This window comes from Catharus ustulatus, chromosome 29, assembly GCF_009819885.2.
Source record: "Catharus ustulatus isolate bCatUst1 chromosome 29, bCatUst1.pri.v2, whole genome shotgun sequence".
Taxonomy (NCBI): domain Eukaryota; kingdom Metazoa; phylum Chordata; class Aves; order Passeriformes; family Turdidae; genus Catharus; species Catharus ustulatus.
In genome coordinates, this window is record NC_046249.1 from 5,222,027 (window position 1) to 5,236,551 (window position 14,525).

Genomic DNA, 14,525 nt, shown 5'->3' on the forward strand with positions numbered 1-14,525 from the left:
AACCAAAACCGGGCCGAACCCCGCGCCCCAGCCCGCCGGAGCTGGGCTCAGGGCAAAGCTCTCTGCAGTCTCCCAGGGTAGGGTGGTTGGGGAGACTCCCGAGGAGAGCTTGGCCTTGGTTTCCCGGGGGTTTTGCCGCTCGGTGTTCCCCAGCCCTAGCATAGCTGGGAGTGGGTATTTTCTCCTGCAGGGTCTGCCCTGGGGAACCCCACGGTGATGGCAGTGGGGTGGACTGGACCCCCGGCATGGGCTTGGAGGAGAGTCCTGGACCCCCAGCATGGACACCCATGGACCCCCAGCATGGACACAGTCCTGGATGTAGGGCTGGGCACACGAGCTCAGAAGGAAATCGGGCCCATGACTCAGCTGGGCCATCCAAAGCAAAGCTTTGATTGAATAATCCATACATCATCCAGTGCTTGGTGAAGAGCAGCAGGAATAGGTACCCGGGAACTCCTTCCAGCTGGAGGCCCCTGGGGCATCCCACCCATCCACACTGTGGATGGTGTACAGCCCCAGACCCCAAAGCTGGGGGTCCCAGCCCCTCTCCATCTGCTGGGGTAGAGCTGGCTGCATCCCGCCCCTTTGGATGGGGTGTGAGCAGAGTGCTGTCCACGCTCTCCCCCAGCAGTTACAGCCATGTCCCCAGTCCTCTGCCCGACAGCTGAAGCCCCTGCAGTGTCCCAGCCATGCAATATCTGTGTCTCATACCCTATAGCATAAGGCACAAGAGTCTCACCCCCCTTCCTGATTGTGACCCAGCCCCTGGTCAGTGGGATACCAGACCCCTCTCTTTACAGGGGAGTCTGGCTGTGTCCCACCCCATACACCCACATGGGGGTCTCAGCCCCCTCAGCTATAGATGGGGCACATCTATAACCCGCCCATACAGCCAAGGGGGTCAGAGCTCCCTCCCCTATAGTCAGGGAACACGTATACCCCAGCCCCTATAACCAGAACTCACAGCCCTCGCCTCTATTGCTGAAGCACACCTATACCCCAGCCCCCTCCCTATGCGCCAGTCCCTATGGCCGGGGGAGGGAGGTGTCACAGTTCTCTCCGCTATTCCCGAAGCACTCCTACACTCTTGTTCTCACAGCCGGGGGGTCACAGCCCCCTCCTCTATTGCTGGAGCACACCCACACCCCAGCCCCCTCCCCGTCGCCCCCGCCCCGCACCCGGGGTTGTCACAGCCCCCTGTCCTACCCCCGGCTCACTCCTACACCCCCGGCCCCGTCCCAGGCCTCGCGTCCCCCCCGTCCCGTCCCCCCCGTCCCGGGCCCTCCCCGGGGGAGGCGCTCGGGGCGCGCGCCCGCCATGTTTCCCGGCAGCGCTCCCTGCCCGCCGCCCGCCTGAGCCTCCCGGGGCCGGCCCGGCCCGGCCCGGGGCCGCCCGCCCTCCTCCGCCGCCGGTGAGTGGGGCCCGGCGAGCGGGGCCCGGTCCGGGGCTCCCGCTCCGCGCAGGCCGCGGAGCCTCGGCCTCGATTAGCGCCGCGGGCCGGGAGCGGGGCGTGGGGCCCGGCCGCGGGGGGCGGGGGCGGCGGGCCGGGCCCAGCCGCGGGAGGGGGCGGGCGGGGGTCTCTCCCCGGCCAGGCGGGGGGGTCCTGGCCGCCCTGGGCCGCTCGGGCACGGAGGGGGCCGCGGCTCGGCCCGTCCGGCTGGCCGAACCGTGCGGCGCTCGGGGGGCTGAGCCCGCGGCCCCTTCTCTCTGCAGGGACGCTCGATCGACAGCAGCTCCCCAAGGTTCGTCCGTGTGGCAGCGGGTGCCAGCCGGGACCCCCGAGGGATCCAGCGCTTCCGGGGCTGCCCTGGCTGCGAGTGCCCGAGGAGAGGCCGGTTCGGGCCGGGAGGATCCCGGTGTGGCGATGGGAGCGCTGGTCTGAGCCCTGCGAGGGACCCCAGGGTGCGGAGCTGAGACCCGCATCCCCCAGCTGAGGACGAGGAAGGACGAATCAGAGGTGATCCGGTTCCATCCCACGGGAGGGCTCCTGGCAGGGTAATGATTTCGTATTCGTCTTGTTTATTCCCTCGGTGAAGGAAGTTTTGTAGGAGCAGGAAGGGAAGCGGCAGAGCTGGCTGGGGGGTGGTGGGTACTTCGTGCATCCCACAAAGGGAGCAGTGCTGGGAGCTCCTGGTACCAACGCCGTGGCTTTGTGCCCGAGCTGGAGCCACTCGCACCCACCACGGTCCTGCACACATTCTCTCCCCTTGTTCTGTGTCAGAGCTGGACTGGCTGCAGCCACGTTGTCCACACACATTGAAATCCTGTGTGGTTTTTGTTTGTGCCTCATGGTTCTCATTTGGAGCACTGCGGTGGGTTTGGCCCTGTAAATGCTACACCGTCTGTGGCTGGAAGTGGCCAGTTCCTAGGGCTGGGGGTAACTGCATGTGATCTAGAGAGAAATTATTAAGATTAAATTTAAAATTAGGTTTCATCGTGTCAGCTGTTTTCCCTGGGAAGGTGTTCTGGAATCGCATCTTACTGCTGGAAAGAAAACCTTATCCTTATTTCCAGCCTAACCATGCTAACGTTCCCATTACCCACGTATGTCAGAACAGAGCGTCAGTGGCTTCTTTTTGCATTGCTTGCGTCATCTTCCTGAGCATTAAAAAACTAAACCGGGCTCAAAATGAAAACCAGAATGTGACTGACTGGGCCTGCACTGGATGTTTGAGGTGAGGGTGTTCACAGGGGGCATCAGTAGTGCTGTGGGGGCACATGCTGTACTGCTGGAGAGTGGATTGTTCGGGTCTGATGTGCCCATGTGTCACAGAGTTTAGGGAGCCTCGTGGTGCAGGAGGGAGAGCCGGGAGTCAGTTCCTGTTGCCTTCCAGTCTGGCTCTGGCAGCTCCTGGCTGCGGAGCTCTGGGTGGCTTAGGGCCCCAGGATATGGATTTTAGGAGCCCCAAGTGCTCGGGGGCCTGGGGTCGTGTTGTTGTGCACGTGCAGGAACCGGGCTCTCTTGGGATCCTTTGTGCTCCTTCCTGATCAGCTGCAGCACACAATGCCCAAGTGCTCCGGCCCTCACAGCTGTCCTGGGTTTATTTTTGATTCCTGGTTGTAGCTCGGTGCCTCAGAGGGGCGAGGATGGCTCAGGAGACGAACCAGACGCAGGTGCCTCTGCTGTGTACCACGGGCTGCGGGTTCTATGGCAGCCCCCGGACCAACGGGATGTGCTCCGTGTGCTATAAGGAGTTCCTGCAGAGGCAGCAGAGCAGTGACCGGATAAGCCCTCCAGGTAGAGGATTTTTTCATGGAGATTGGTCTTAAATGGGTGTCTGGGTACAAACTGTGTTCAGCAACTGTGATAGTGCCTGGGCTGGTACCTGGCCACCAGCAGATTTACCCCCACCTAGAAAAATCATCTTTCCCTTTCCATGGATGCCCAGGGCTCTGAATCAAGGACCCAAGTTCTCAAGCACTTCTGTTCCCAGACAGGAGGGGCACTTGTTTTCTTCCCAATCTCACCAGTTTGTGAAGCCCCATCCCAGTCAGCACCTTCCAGTAAGCTGTAAAATTTCACATGTGCTAATGGTGATACCAGCTTTCAGCTGTTTCCTGCTCACAGATTAGGTGCTGACTGCTGGGAACCATGACAAAGCCTCACAATGACATTTTATTTGGCTTATTTTATAATATTCTTAACAGTGTGCTGTCTAAAAGCCATCACTTACAAGGTTTGTTTCCTGCACTTGGGATGGGAAGAGGGGAAGGATGCTCTCTGCAACGTGAGCAGGGATTTCTTTTGCTGGAGGTTTGTGCAGATGCCCCATGTACAGAGTGAGAAATGTCTCTGAGAATTCTTCCACAGTTTATTCCTGAGGGTAATCATGGCTTCCCTTGAGTCACCCACACAAAATACATTCAGGAACATTACTTTTCCTGACAAAGGGTTTGCATAAGACCCCAGCTTAGATCCTCAGCTGACACAAACCCACATGTGTCTGTTGAAGCCATTTCCTTTCAGCAGATGAGGATGTGGTTCTCACACCTTGGAGAAGTTACAAAGTGCCATTGGGTTCAAGATCCAGACAGCCCTGGTGTCCCACACACAAATATGGAGAGGAGAGTTTAGGAATAGGGATATGGGAGTGATCCCAACAGGGGTGTACCCTCCCAGCTCCAGTAGGGAACAGGAGTGTAAAGCCTGCTGGACAGTGCTCATTCTCCTTTCTCCTTGGCTGTCAAACACTTGAGGATCTTGCTGATACTTGCTGAGACTTAACCAAACCTGCTGTTGTCTCGTAGCACCCAGTGGTCCCAGCAGCAGCCCCATGGCTCCCGAGGCGATCCCAGGACAGCGTGTGGAGGGAGACTCCACACCTGAGGATGCGAAGGCCAGGTAGGGGCAGAGTCTGGAGGGGAGGGGATCTAAACCATGCTAAAATCCAGCTCTGGGACACAAAGGACAGGCTGTCATCCTTTACATGGCCAATCTGTAAACAGGCTGGGTCAAACTCTGCACTGTGACTCTGGTTTATTTGGAAAATTGAGATGTCCCTGCAGCTGCTGATGTCTGATGTGTACAGTGAGGTACCAGAGGGTTGGTAGTAAATTAAGTGGTATCTTGGTTCTCCTAGGACCAGTGCACCTTGTCTGTTCCTGGCTCTGTTCAGTCCCAAGCAGTCAGATATTGGGGGTTTTCCTGTGCAGGGCCAAGAGTTGGACTTGGAAGGATCACGAGGATCATCAACTCAGAATGTCCCGTGATTCTAAGTGAAAGCAACTGCTGCTGACCCAGTCTGGAAGCTGTGACAGCGGGATTAGAGACCTTGGGCCTGTTTGATGGGAAGGAGGATAGAGCTGCACTGAGCTTTACCATCACATTACAGCCCTGACTCATAACTGATTCCCTGCCCCTGGACTTGTTTGTATGGGCTCTTGCTTTGCTTTGAGATATAATTGGGTGGAAAAGGAAACTGAGATCATCACAGATTCATTCCATTTATGTCTATAAAGAACTTTGATCCCAGATCTCAAGGGGAATTGACCTGCTGTGCTCCTGACCTACTTTTGAATATAAGGAAATAAACTTTATGGGCTGAAGGTCTCTCCCACATAACCGTCCATCAAATGAAAACAGTTGTGTTTTCTCTTTTTGTTTGTCTGCTGCACATGCTCCCAGTGCTCAGACTCCTGTGACCCATCAGATGACAGCCATGAGCATATCCAGAGAGGAAACTAGCAACGAGACAGAGGAATTCAGCAAGACAGATGAAGCCTCATCAGCTTCTTCCTCATCAGGTAGGGTGGTTATTTTGTTCTTTGCACAGATCTGAGTGACACTGAGCTTGGGAGTCCATTGGAGCAACAGGGACAGCTGCTGACCCTGGGGTGTGTCCCCTCCCGGCAGTAAAGGCACACCTGAGAGCTTTTGTTTTGGTGACAGGGAGGAGAGCAAATACTGTGCTTGAGGGCAGGCCAATAGAGATTGCTCTGTGGGCTGAGGGCTGAGGTGCTGCCAACCCTCGAGTGGCTGGCAGGAGGATAATCTTCCATGACGCCTCTCGCAGCGAATGGCAGCGAGCCCAGAGCGTCCCACAGCCTGACGCGACTCTGCTGGCGGCACTCCCCTGCCAGCTCCCGAGGGGGAGGAAGGGAGATGGATCCATGGGAGGCTTGGAGAGAGGAGGCTCATTTGTCACAGTGCCTCGGGGTAATGGAGGCCTGCTGTTGTCACCCTGTGTGGTGGGGGCACCTGTCCCTCGGGGGGTGTTACACAGTGGGTGCCCTGATGTGATGGAGGAGCAGCAGAGTCATTGCCCAGTGTGGCACATCCTCCAGCTGATGCCATAAGCAGGTGATCTGCACGCAGACACCCTCTTTTGCTCAGCTGACAGCTTGCTTGCATTGAAAGCTAAAAAAATCCAGGAGCTATTGGTTGCTGAAACGCCAGGCTCTAGTCACCACACAGGGCTGGGCATTTTGGGTTTGGTAATCCTTTGTCTACAAGTCCAGGAGACAATTTACAACAGGCAGGTGAGAGGCTGTTAAAAGGAGGCTTGGGAGAGCCTGTCCCTTTCATCTGCCTGTGTAGTTTTTAGGAGGCTGTTTAGGGTCAGCTCTACAAAGCTGTCTCTGCTTTGTCTCCTCAGAGCAGCCTGCACCGCAGGTGCTCCAATGAGCAGTTGGAGCTCCTCCCTCCTGTTGACTTCTCTAACCTGCTTTCCTCTAACTGGAGGAAATCCTGCTAAGCATCAGTGACCTTTAACAATCTGGCTTTGAGAGCTCAGTTTTCCCTTTGGTAGATTAGAGGCAGTGATGGATATCTGTGTAAAGCATTCTAAGACCTACATATGGGGAACACTTACATAAGAGTCAGCAAAAATAATTAGTAGTACTTACAAGGGGTTAACTTTTTTTCTCCCTGCAAAGATTAACTGTGGGCTCAGCTGACAGCTGTGTTGCTGTACAGCAGCTGAGCTGTAGTGACTATCCAGTCACTGTCCAGTGGCTACTCCAGCCTTGGATTTAAGGCATTTGAAACAGAGAGAAAACTGTGAGGTGGAGATCTCCAAGGAATAAAGCAGTTCTCACAGTTTGGGGTATGTCAGCCAGGGCAGTGTGCACACAGAGAGTCACTAGAGCCTAAGTAGCTCCTATAATAAAATGAACATTTGGTTTATCCAGAAGGGCAGCAAAACTCTTGCCTCTGTGTCAGGTACCCTGCTTGAGATATCCCAGAACACGGCTGAGGGTAAGACGGCTTCGGAAAAACCGAAACCGAAGAAGAATCGCTGCTTCACCTGCCGGAAGAAGATTGGGCTGACTGGTGAGTGCCTGGCTCTGGGAAAACTTCCCTGTGCCCTAAGCCCTAAGCAGTCCAGAGTGAGAGCCCTGTGAGCACAGTGCTGTGGTGTTGCTGGGTTTGGAGGGCCAGAGGCTGGAGGTTCCCCCCAAATCCATCCTGGAGCCATGGTGCTGCAGGAGAGGAGGGAGGAGAGCTCCGACCTGCAACAGCACTGGCTGAGGCAGCAGCCTGGGGAACATCCCACTCACTGCCAGGATCCTGGCAGCCCTTGGGAGCAGGATTGGATGCGGCAGCACCTCTTGGTTGTTTCTGCTTCTTGGCAGAAGCTGCTGTAGAGGAAGGCAGAGCTCGCTGTGGATCAGAATCTGCTCTCGGTCAGGTCTGTGGTAAAGCTTTCATAACAGTGACATGAACTGAGCTAGACCCAAATGGAAAATCCCTCTGCAGGACTCATCCCATTTGTTAATGCTGCCTGATTTCCACTGTTAGCTTCCTGAGAGCAGGATGGCTCTCAGTATGCAGCCTGTAAAGCTGGTGAGAGAAGTGCTGGGATGGTGTCAGGGCACTGCTATCAATGGGAGAATGGCTCCTGGAAAGTGAAGCAATTAAGTTGGCTGCGGTTTGTTAATAAAAACATCATTCCCCTAAATTATCTCTGGCATTTAGTGCTTCCCTGGAAAAAAGTTAGCTCTGGAGCTGTGCAGGTTATGCTGTTCTGGCAGAGCACTTGCTTCTGTAGCCTGCTTGGTGCATCCAGAGACTGGCTGTTTTCATATGAGAAACTTTGGCAAAGTCTAGACTGGGAAGTTTGAACCTGAGCTTGCCTGGAAATCTGCAGGCACTGTCCTAGAATAGGGGTGGGTTTATAAAGCTGGGGTGGGGCCGAGTACTCTGTGCCCAGCCTTCAGGTTGCAGAGAGGATTGTTTTCCTGGATGAGTGTTTCCTTAAGAGCTTTAAACCATGAGAAGTTCTCTGTTCTCTACTTACAGATTCTACTTATAGAGAACTCCTGTGAATTCAGGGCATTTAGGATAAAATGAGTTTTCTCAACAAGGAGTAAACTGGTACCTTGGAACAAAGTGCTTGTGGGCTTTACAGCCTGTAGTTGGAAAAAAGTGAAGGGACAGAGTATGATTCCCTGGCAGTGAGATTCCCTGCTTTCCTGCAGTACATTCCCAGTGTAGTCACTTCACTCAGGGGCAATGCTCAAAGTGCTACCATTAACACAGCACACTGGGAAAGCAAGGCAGGGAGCAAGCAGGGAATTTTGTAGCTCAGACATAATCCTAACGTGGTGACAGCTCTGCTGCTTGCTGCTGGTCAGTCCAGCTGCTGCTGTGTGACCCTGGGCAGCTGGACTGGCTCGGAGGGCTCAGCTCCAGCTTGGGCTGCCTGGGGAGCCTGGTCTGGATTAGCAGTCTGGCACTCTGCAGTGCCTGGCACGTCCCTTGTCCCCAGAGAACACGGACAGCAGCTGCTCTGCAAGCGTTTCCCACCATGTGACAGCTGGGGCTGCCCAAAGCATGCAGAGCTCCTGAGCCAGAGGAAAGCAAAGAGCCACCCACAGTCTTCCCTAAATGAAGAGTCCCTCTGGCCTGTGGGGGACAGCAAGCCCCGCTCCCTTGCCCCTCTCTCTGCCTTGGTGGCATTTCCTGGCATGGCAGGAAGGAGCCAGACCTTGCTGCCTTCCTGCCTGGCTGGAGGGGGCCTGATGTGGCTTTGTCCCTGCTCTTCCTCCCCACAGGCTTTGACTGCCGCTGCGGGAACCTGTTCTGTGCCATTCACCGGTACTCTGACATGCACGCCTGCCCCTACGACTACAAGGCAGAAGCTGCTGAGAAGATCCGCAAGGAAAACCCCATCGTTATCGCCGAGAAGATCCAGAAGTTGTGAAGGGGTCTGAGCAGATCGAACTGCAGCCAGGCTGCCTGGTGCTCCTTCCCTTCCTCCCAGCCTTCCTCCTCCTCCTCCCAGCCCCTGCGGCGGTGCGAAGGTGACTCCAGCAGCGCACACGAACCCGGCACCTGGACGTGGGGACTCCTCGCACCTCTGGCAGTCGCTGTTTCCTCCTCTTCTCTCCTGCCTGTCTGACAGCCACAGCTCAGCTGATGTGTTCTCAACCAGCTTCCCAAAGGAAAGGGACTGTCCTGCCCTGCTGCTCCAGCGCTAAGACCTTCGGCCTTGCCTCTTGCTGGGCGGTTTGCACGGCGTGAGCGGCTGGGCTCTGCCAGGCAGCCTTTCCCTTCCCGGCAGCAATGAGTCCTGCAAACCACCCAGGACCTGTGGCCACAATCCCTGAGCAGCTGCTGGACTCTGTTCCCTCTGCCTGTAATCCCGGGAGCTGGGGGATCCTGGCAGCCCAGCTGCCGTCTGCTCCCCGGGAGGTGTTTGCTCTCAATGCAGAAAAGTTGATTCAGTAGTTCCCAACACCCCAGACCCCTCTCCCCACCCTCTGTTGATGCTGTTGGAGAAGCACCAAGGGGGTTGAGCAGTGATGCTGGCACAGGAAAGTTATTTTGTGGCTTGAAGTGACGTGGGCGGGGCAGGACCTTCGAGGAAGTTCTGCTCACTGCCCTGTGCCTCTCCCCACAGGGAGGGAGCCAGGGACACCCCTGCTCCAGCCTCCTGCTTCAGCACCCCTGGATAACCCGGCTGCTTTCCCAGCAAGGTGTGTGTCCCTCAACGCTGCCTGTGCCTGCTCTCTTCTTTCCCATCTTTCCTCTCCCCTTTCTCCTCTCCCTTCCTTCTCTCCCTGCCTTCTGCCTTACACGAGTCACTCTCATCAGGGTTGTGCACAAAGCTCAGGTCCCCACACCTCTGCTTCTGGACCTGTTCCTTCATCCAGGTGACAGTGGGGTCCCCTCCTCCCGTGTCAGACATGCTGGTACTGGAGAGAGTTTGGGGAGCCCACACAGCTGCCCTCCTCTGCCTCCTCCCTCCCTGTGGAATGAGAGGCAGGGCCAGGTCCCCAGGAGATGCTCTGCAAGCCAGACAGAGGGAACTGGTGCACAAGGAAGGTCACAAGGAGGGTCCCAGGATGCCCAGAAGTCTAGGTAGGGCCTCAGAAACACCCATGGAGAGACCCAGGGAGCAGGGAGAGGTGCTTGGAGGGCTCTGGGCTCACTGAGAGACTCAGAATTCCCTGAGGTGCTGGAAGGCCCAGGGAGGGCTCACCACAAGGGAAGGTAGAAGGAGAACTTTGGGGTACAGTGAACATGCTCAGAGGCCTCAGGCACCCCAAAAGGCATTTGGAAGGCTCTGGGGGTGCACACACTCATACACAGGAAGGGAGGTGTAGGAAAAGCCAAATGCCATCACAGTACCACTCCAGAAAGAGCATCTGGAGGGCTCTGTTGGGAGGACCTGGGGCTCAGGGATGCAGCACAAGGCAGGCAGAGGCTCCTGGGGCACAGCCACAGCCACTGCCATGCCCGGGGGATTCCTGGGAACACCCAAAGCGTGGCTGTGACCACGGGGCTCTGGCTCTCACAAGCAGAGAAACCCGGATGCGTCCCTGGGGACAAACAGCAGCCTCTGTCCCACTGCTGGCCATCCCACGCTTTGGAAGTGTTTCGCTTGCTGTTGGAGAGCAGAGCTGCAGGGCCCAGCTGGGGAAATCACAGCAGCTCCTTCCTTCCAAGGGCTGTTTTCCTGCCCTGCTTGTGGCAGTTCTGTCCAGTTGCTGGTGGGGAGATCCTTCTGAGTGTTTGGTTTTTGCAGTCTGCTCCAGCCAAAGCAGTGTGTGCTCTGTGCCAGCTGCCATCCTGTGGTGGTACCGGCAGCATCTGAACATCCCAGACTGATGCAAACCCCCACTCCACTGCAGAGAGGAGTGAGGCTGCCTCCTGCCAGCCTTTTCCTCAGGTTTTTCCTTCTGGAAAACACATTGTGTCTGGAGCACACAAGCGGCTGCATGTGTTACCCCTGGGCACACCTGGGCTATCGGCATGGAGCTGGTGAGTGGCCAGGCTGGGTTTGCCACTGAGCTTTTGGCTGAGGATGATTCCTCACTCTCAGGGGAAGCAGGAATTGCAGCCACCAGCTCCAAGGAAGTGCAGCAGCTCCCATGGATCCGTTGGGAAAGCCCACAGCCACCTGCTTCTCCAGCACTGCCCTTTTCCTTGTTCCTTCCTCCCTCTCCATGAGTGTAAATACAACACAGTCTAGTTTGCTTGGATGCTGTGGATGCTCTGTTTCAGGCAGGGATATCTGGGGGGGCATCACTTGGCTCTGGGCTCTTGTGGGGTGGCTGTGGGGCTCTGTGCCTCAGTTTCCCTGTGGATGATCATTCACAGTACCTGGTGCTGGCTGGGGATCAAAGCAGCCGAGATCTGCACTCCTGGATCTCAAATCCACCAGGGGTTTGGACTGGATGATCTCCAGAGGTCACTTCAACCCTGACAAGTCTGGGATTTTGCCTTCTGGCTGGGGTTTGAGGGGCTCTGAGGTTCTCCCAGGTTCCCTCTTGTCTGCTGTCACCTCCATGGGGGTGGAGCAGGAAAAGGAGTTTGGGACAGGCCCCCAAAGCCTGCCCCCATATCCATGTGGGGGCATTCTGGCAGTGTTTGGCACCAGGACGGACTTCAGCAAGGCTTCGGACACTATCTCCTGTGGCATCTTCGTAGGTCTGCACAGGAAATGTGGGATAAATGGACTGGGGGGAGGGCCTGGCTCAATGCAGAGTTCAGAGGGGCCTGATAAGCACAGCAGAGTCCACCTGTGGTCAGCACTGTCCCCAGAGATCGTCCAGCCTTGTTCAGTTTGTGTAGCAACGACCTGGAGGGATAGAATGGATCCTGATCAGGTTTCATGATGATTCAGGCTGGGGCAGTGACGGGTTCTCCTGAAGGCTGCACTGCCATTCAGAGGGACCTTGAGGGGCTGGGTGAGAGCTGGGGGGGGAGGGGGGGTGTTAAATCTGAGGAGGTTGGGCAAGGGCAGGGTCCTGCACCCAGGGAGGAGCAAACCCAAGTGCACAGGCTGGGAGTGACCCTGGAGAGCAGCTCTGCAGAGAAGGACCTGGGGGTCCTGCTGGATGACAAAGTGTCCCTGAGCCAGCAGAGTGTCCTGGGGCCGGGGGGACAATGGGACCCTGGGGGGCACATCTGGGAAGAGTGTGGCCAGCAGGGCAGGGAGGGATCCTGCCCCTCACTTGGCCATAGTGAGGCACAGCTGTGTCCAGTTCTGGGACAAGAAGGACGAGGAGCTACTGGAGAGGGTCCAGCAGAGGCCCCAAAGATGATTTGGGGTCTGGAGCATCTCTCTGATGAGGAGACCACGGGAGCTGGGCTTGGTTAATCCGGAGAAGACTGAGAATGTTGGATGTTTGTTTTTATTACAAAAAGACTGTAAAATAAGACAGTATAAAGTCATAAAAGCTCAGAAGTTATATTCGACAATCTGGAGCATAGACAGATGTACACGGCAGCCCTGCTTGACACAAACAAAACACAGCTCCAGAGCCGTGACAAGCAGGCCGGTCATTTAGTCCAGCTGACTTTGGGGATGTCATGGTACTCAGGCAGAGCATCCAAGTGCCTGTTGAACTCCTCCACTCGCTGTTTGTAGGTTTTCAACGCTTTCTTCAGGACCCGCTCCACTTGTCGCTTCTCCTGCATCTTCTCCAAGGCCACCTGCGCCGGGGTGCGCTTGTCCAGCCCGCATTTCTCCTCCTCTTCCTGCTTCTTGCTGCTCACGATCAGCTCCAGGATCCGGGCCTTGTCTTTCGCAGCCTTCTTCTTCCCCTTGCCGGCCCCCAGGGCGTTCCCGCTGCCCTTCAGCCGCAGGGGACCGCGCTCCATGATTTTTCTCAAACGACTAGATTTTTTTCAAACTTTATACAGTCCCATAGAAATCCATCCGTTTAATGTTCATTGGTCCCCAGTTGCGCAGTTCTTAGTATTTGCTTTCCTGTTGGATACGGATTTCCTCGTTTCTTATGTAAATTAGGTCTTCACGGCAGCATTTCCTTATCAGCCTTTTCCAGGTGTCTCCAGCCGTGCCGGGGGGCAGGTCTGCAGTAGATGTTCGCTGATGTTTGCTGATGGTTCGCCAATGGCCCTTGATGGCCCTTATCTCTCCTTATCTCTCGTGTATCTCTTGTGCTGCTCTCAGTCTGCTGAAGTGCTGAACTGTGATAATGGATAAAAGATTCGTGTTAATCATAAAAGTACTGAGGTTTGTATAAACCAGAATACTAAGATCTGAAGTGACATTTGATAGAGGAAAAATGTGATTAAATAATTCTGCTTTAAATCCCCTGTTATGAATATTATGTTTCGAAATAATTTGTAAAATCAGACTTTCCAATAGTATGATTGATTTTGCAAAATCAGACTTCCTGCCTTTGTTTTATCAATGGCTGCCTATCCACGAAGATCAGAACTTCCCGGTTTCTGCCAGTTTTATGTACCAAGACCAAATGGTATCTATGGGACTGACTCCCAGAGACTTTCACGTGGATATTTATTTCGGCCACCACTGCTTGCCTGGCAAAATTATGACAGGAAGAAAACAAAAATTATTGATTACCACGAGGAACCACACTATAAGAAGAAGCTGCAAACTGAGATTCGGTGGAGCGTGGAGTGGGCAGTGACCTCTCACGTGTCCCCAGCGCTGCTTTGCTCTCTCTATATAAAATAAAGCCATCTAAATTTTGCTACAAAATGAGACTTTTGTTTCTCATTTATAACAGAACTCATCAGGCCTCACCTAGTGGAACAATGCTTTGGGGAGAAACTTCATTTCCCTTCCCCCGGGGCAAAGGCGAACAAACGTGACTAAAGTTAGAAAATAAAAATTTTAAACTTGGTATATTTTCCAACAAGATAGGGTCTCACCAATGCACATAAATATCTCCACCGTGAGTGCCAGATTCCTTTCAGTGCTGCAATGGCCCTAAACCGAACCACAAGAAGTCCCAGCTCAACGTGAGGAAGAACATTTTTATAGTGCGGGTGGCAGAGCACTGCACAGCTGCCCAGGATGCGGTGGAGTCTCCCTGTCTGGAGACATCCCAAGCCCAGCTGCTCCAGGTGCCCCGGTCCCTTCCAGCCCCATTTGGGATCTGAGGAAGGAGCGGCCGCGCCGCGTCCCCGCCATGAGGCGGCCGCGCTGTTCCCATGGCAACGGGCGCGGGGCGATTGCGTCACTTCCGGCCGGGGCGGGGCCAGCGCCGCCCCCGCCTGGGAGGCCGCAACGGCCGCGGGGCCTCGGGCAGCGCCGAGCGGGGCCGGGGGGCCGGGAGAATGTGCAGGTACCGGGCAGGGACGGGCACACGGGCCGGGAGAGCGTGTGGGGACACCGCCGCGGCGGGGGGAGCCTGCAGGGATCGGGGTGCAGCGGGCGGGGGGGCGGTCAGTGTGTGTTGGTGGGGGGTCCCACCGCGCGGCCAGAGGGAGGGGAGGCCCCGGCACTCGGGGGAGGCCCCGCTGGTCAGTGTGGTGGGGACACGGGTCAGTGTATGTTTGTGGGGGGACCCGCGCAGGTCACTAGGGGTGTGAAACCCTCCCAGTGAAAAGTCCACGCCGATCAGTGGAGGGGGAGACCGTTCAGTGTGTGTGAGGCCCCCATCCACCGGTCGGCAGAGGCTCACGGTCCCACAGCAGGCGGTGGGGACAGAGGGAGAGCCACACGGGTCGGTGTGTGCTATGGGCGTCCCTCGATAGTCGTTGGGGATGGGGGAGGGGGATCTCGAGGAGAGATCGGGGGGTCGGGGGGTTTACAGGGTTCAGTGGGACTGGGGGGGACACACGCACACAGTGATGGGGA

General features: G+C 56.0%; 2 protein-coding genes across 2 annotated transcripts; one reads left to right on the forward strand and one right to left on the reverse strand.

The window, feature by feature from the left end:
- Nucleotides 1-1,369: 1,369 nt before the first annotated feature.
- On the forward strand, nucleotides 1,370-10,929 carry LOC117008422 (AN1-type zinc finger protein 5-like). Its single transcript, XM_033082259.1, has 7 exons — nucleotides 1,370-1,411; nucleotides 1,714-1,995; nucleotides 3,065-3,238; nucleotides 4,249-4,342; nucleotides 5,126-5,244; nucleotides 6,662-6,772; nucleotides 8,497-10,929. The coding sequence occupies exons 3-7, from the start codon at nucleotides 3,088-3,090 to the stop codon at nucleotides 8,643-8,645; spliced, it is 624 nt and encodes a 207-aa protein (XP_032938150.1). The 5' UTR covers nucleotides 1,370-1,411; nucleotides 1,714-1,995; nucleotides 3,065-3,087; the 3' UTR covers nucleotides 8,646-10,929.
- A 1,139-nt stretch (nucleotides 10,930-12,068) lies between these two features.
- Nucleotides 12,069-13,862, reverse strand: LOC117008423 (protein FAM32A-like). The gene is made up of 2 exons (XM_033082261.1): nucleotides 13,595-13,862; nucleotides 12,069-12,883 (listed from the first exon to the last, which is right to left on the reverse strand). Exon 2 carries the CDS (start codon nucleotides 12,551-12,553, stop codon nucleotides 12,233-12,235), a length of 321 nt encoding a protein of 106 aa, XP_032938152.1. The 5' UTR covers nucleotides 12,554-12,883; nucleotides 13,595-13,862; the 3' UTR covers nucleotides 12,069-12,232.
- Between the last annotated feature and the right edge of the window lie 663 nt (nucleotides 13,863-14,525).

Coding starts and splice junctions, on each gene's coding strand:
- LOC117008422 (XM_033082259.1), top strand. CDS start 3,088: ATGGCTCAGGAGACGAACCAGACGCAGGTGCCTCTGCTGTGTACCACG. Junction 5,245..6,661: donor ATCAGCTTCTTCCTCATCAG/GTAGGGTGGTTA, acceptor CCTCTGTGTCAG/GTACCCTGCTTGAGATATCC. Junction 6,773..8,496: donor GAAGAAGATTGGGCTGACTG/GTGAGTGCCTGG, acceptor TCCTCCCCACAG/GCTTTGACTGCCGCTGCGGG.
- LOC117008423 (XM_033082261.1), bottom strand. CDS start 12,553: ATGGAGCGCGGTCCCCTGCGGCTGAAGGGCAGCGGGAACGCCCTGGGG.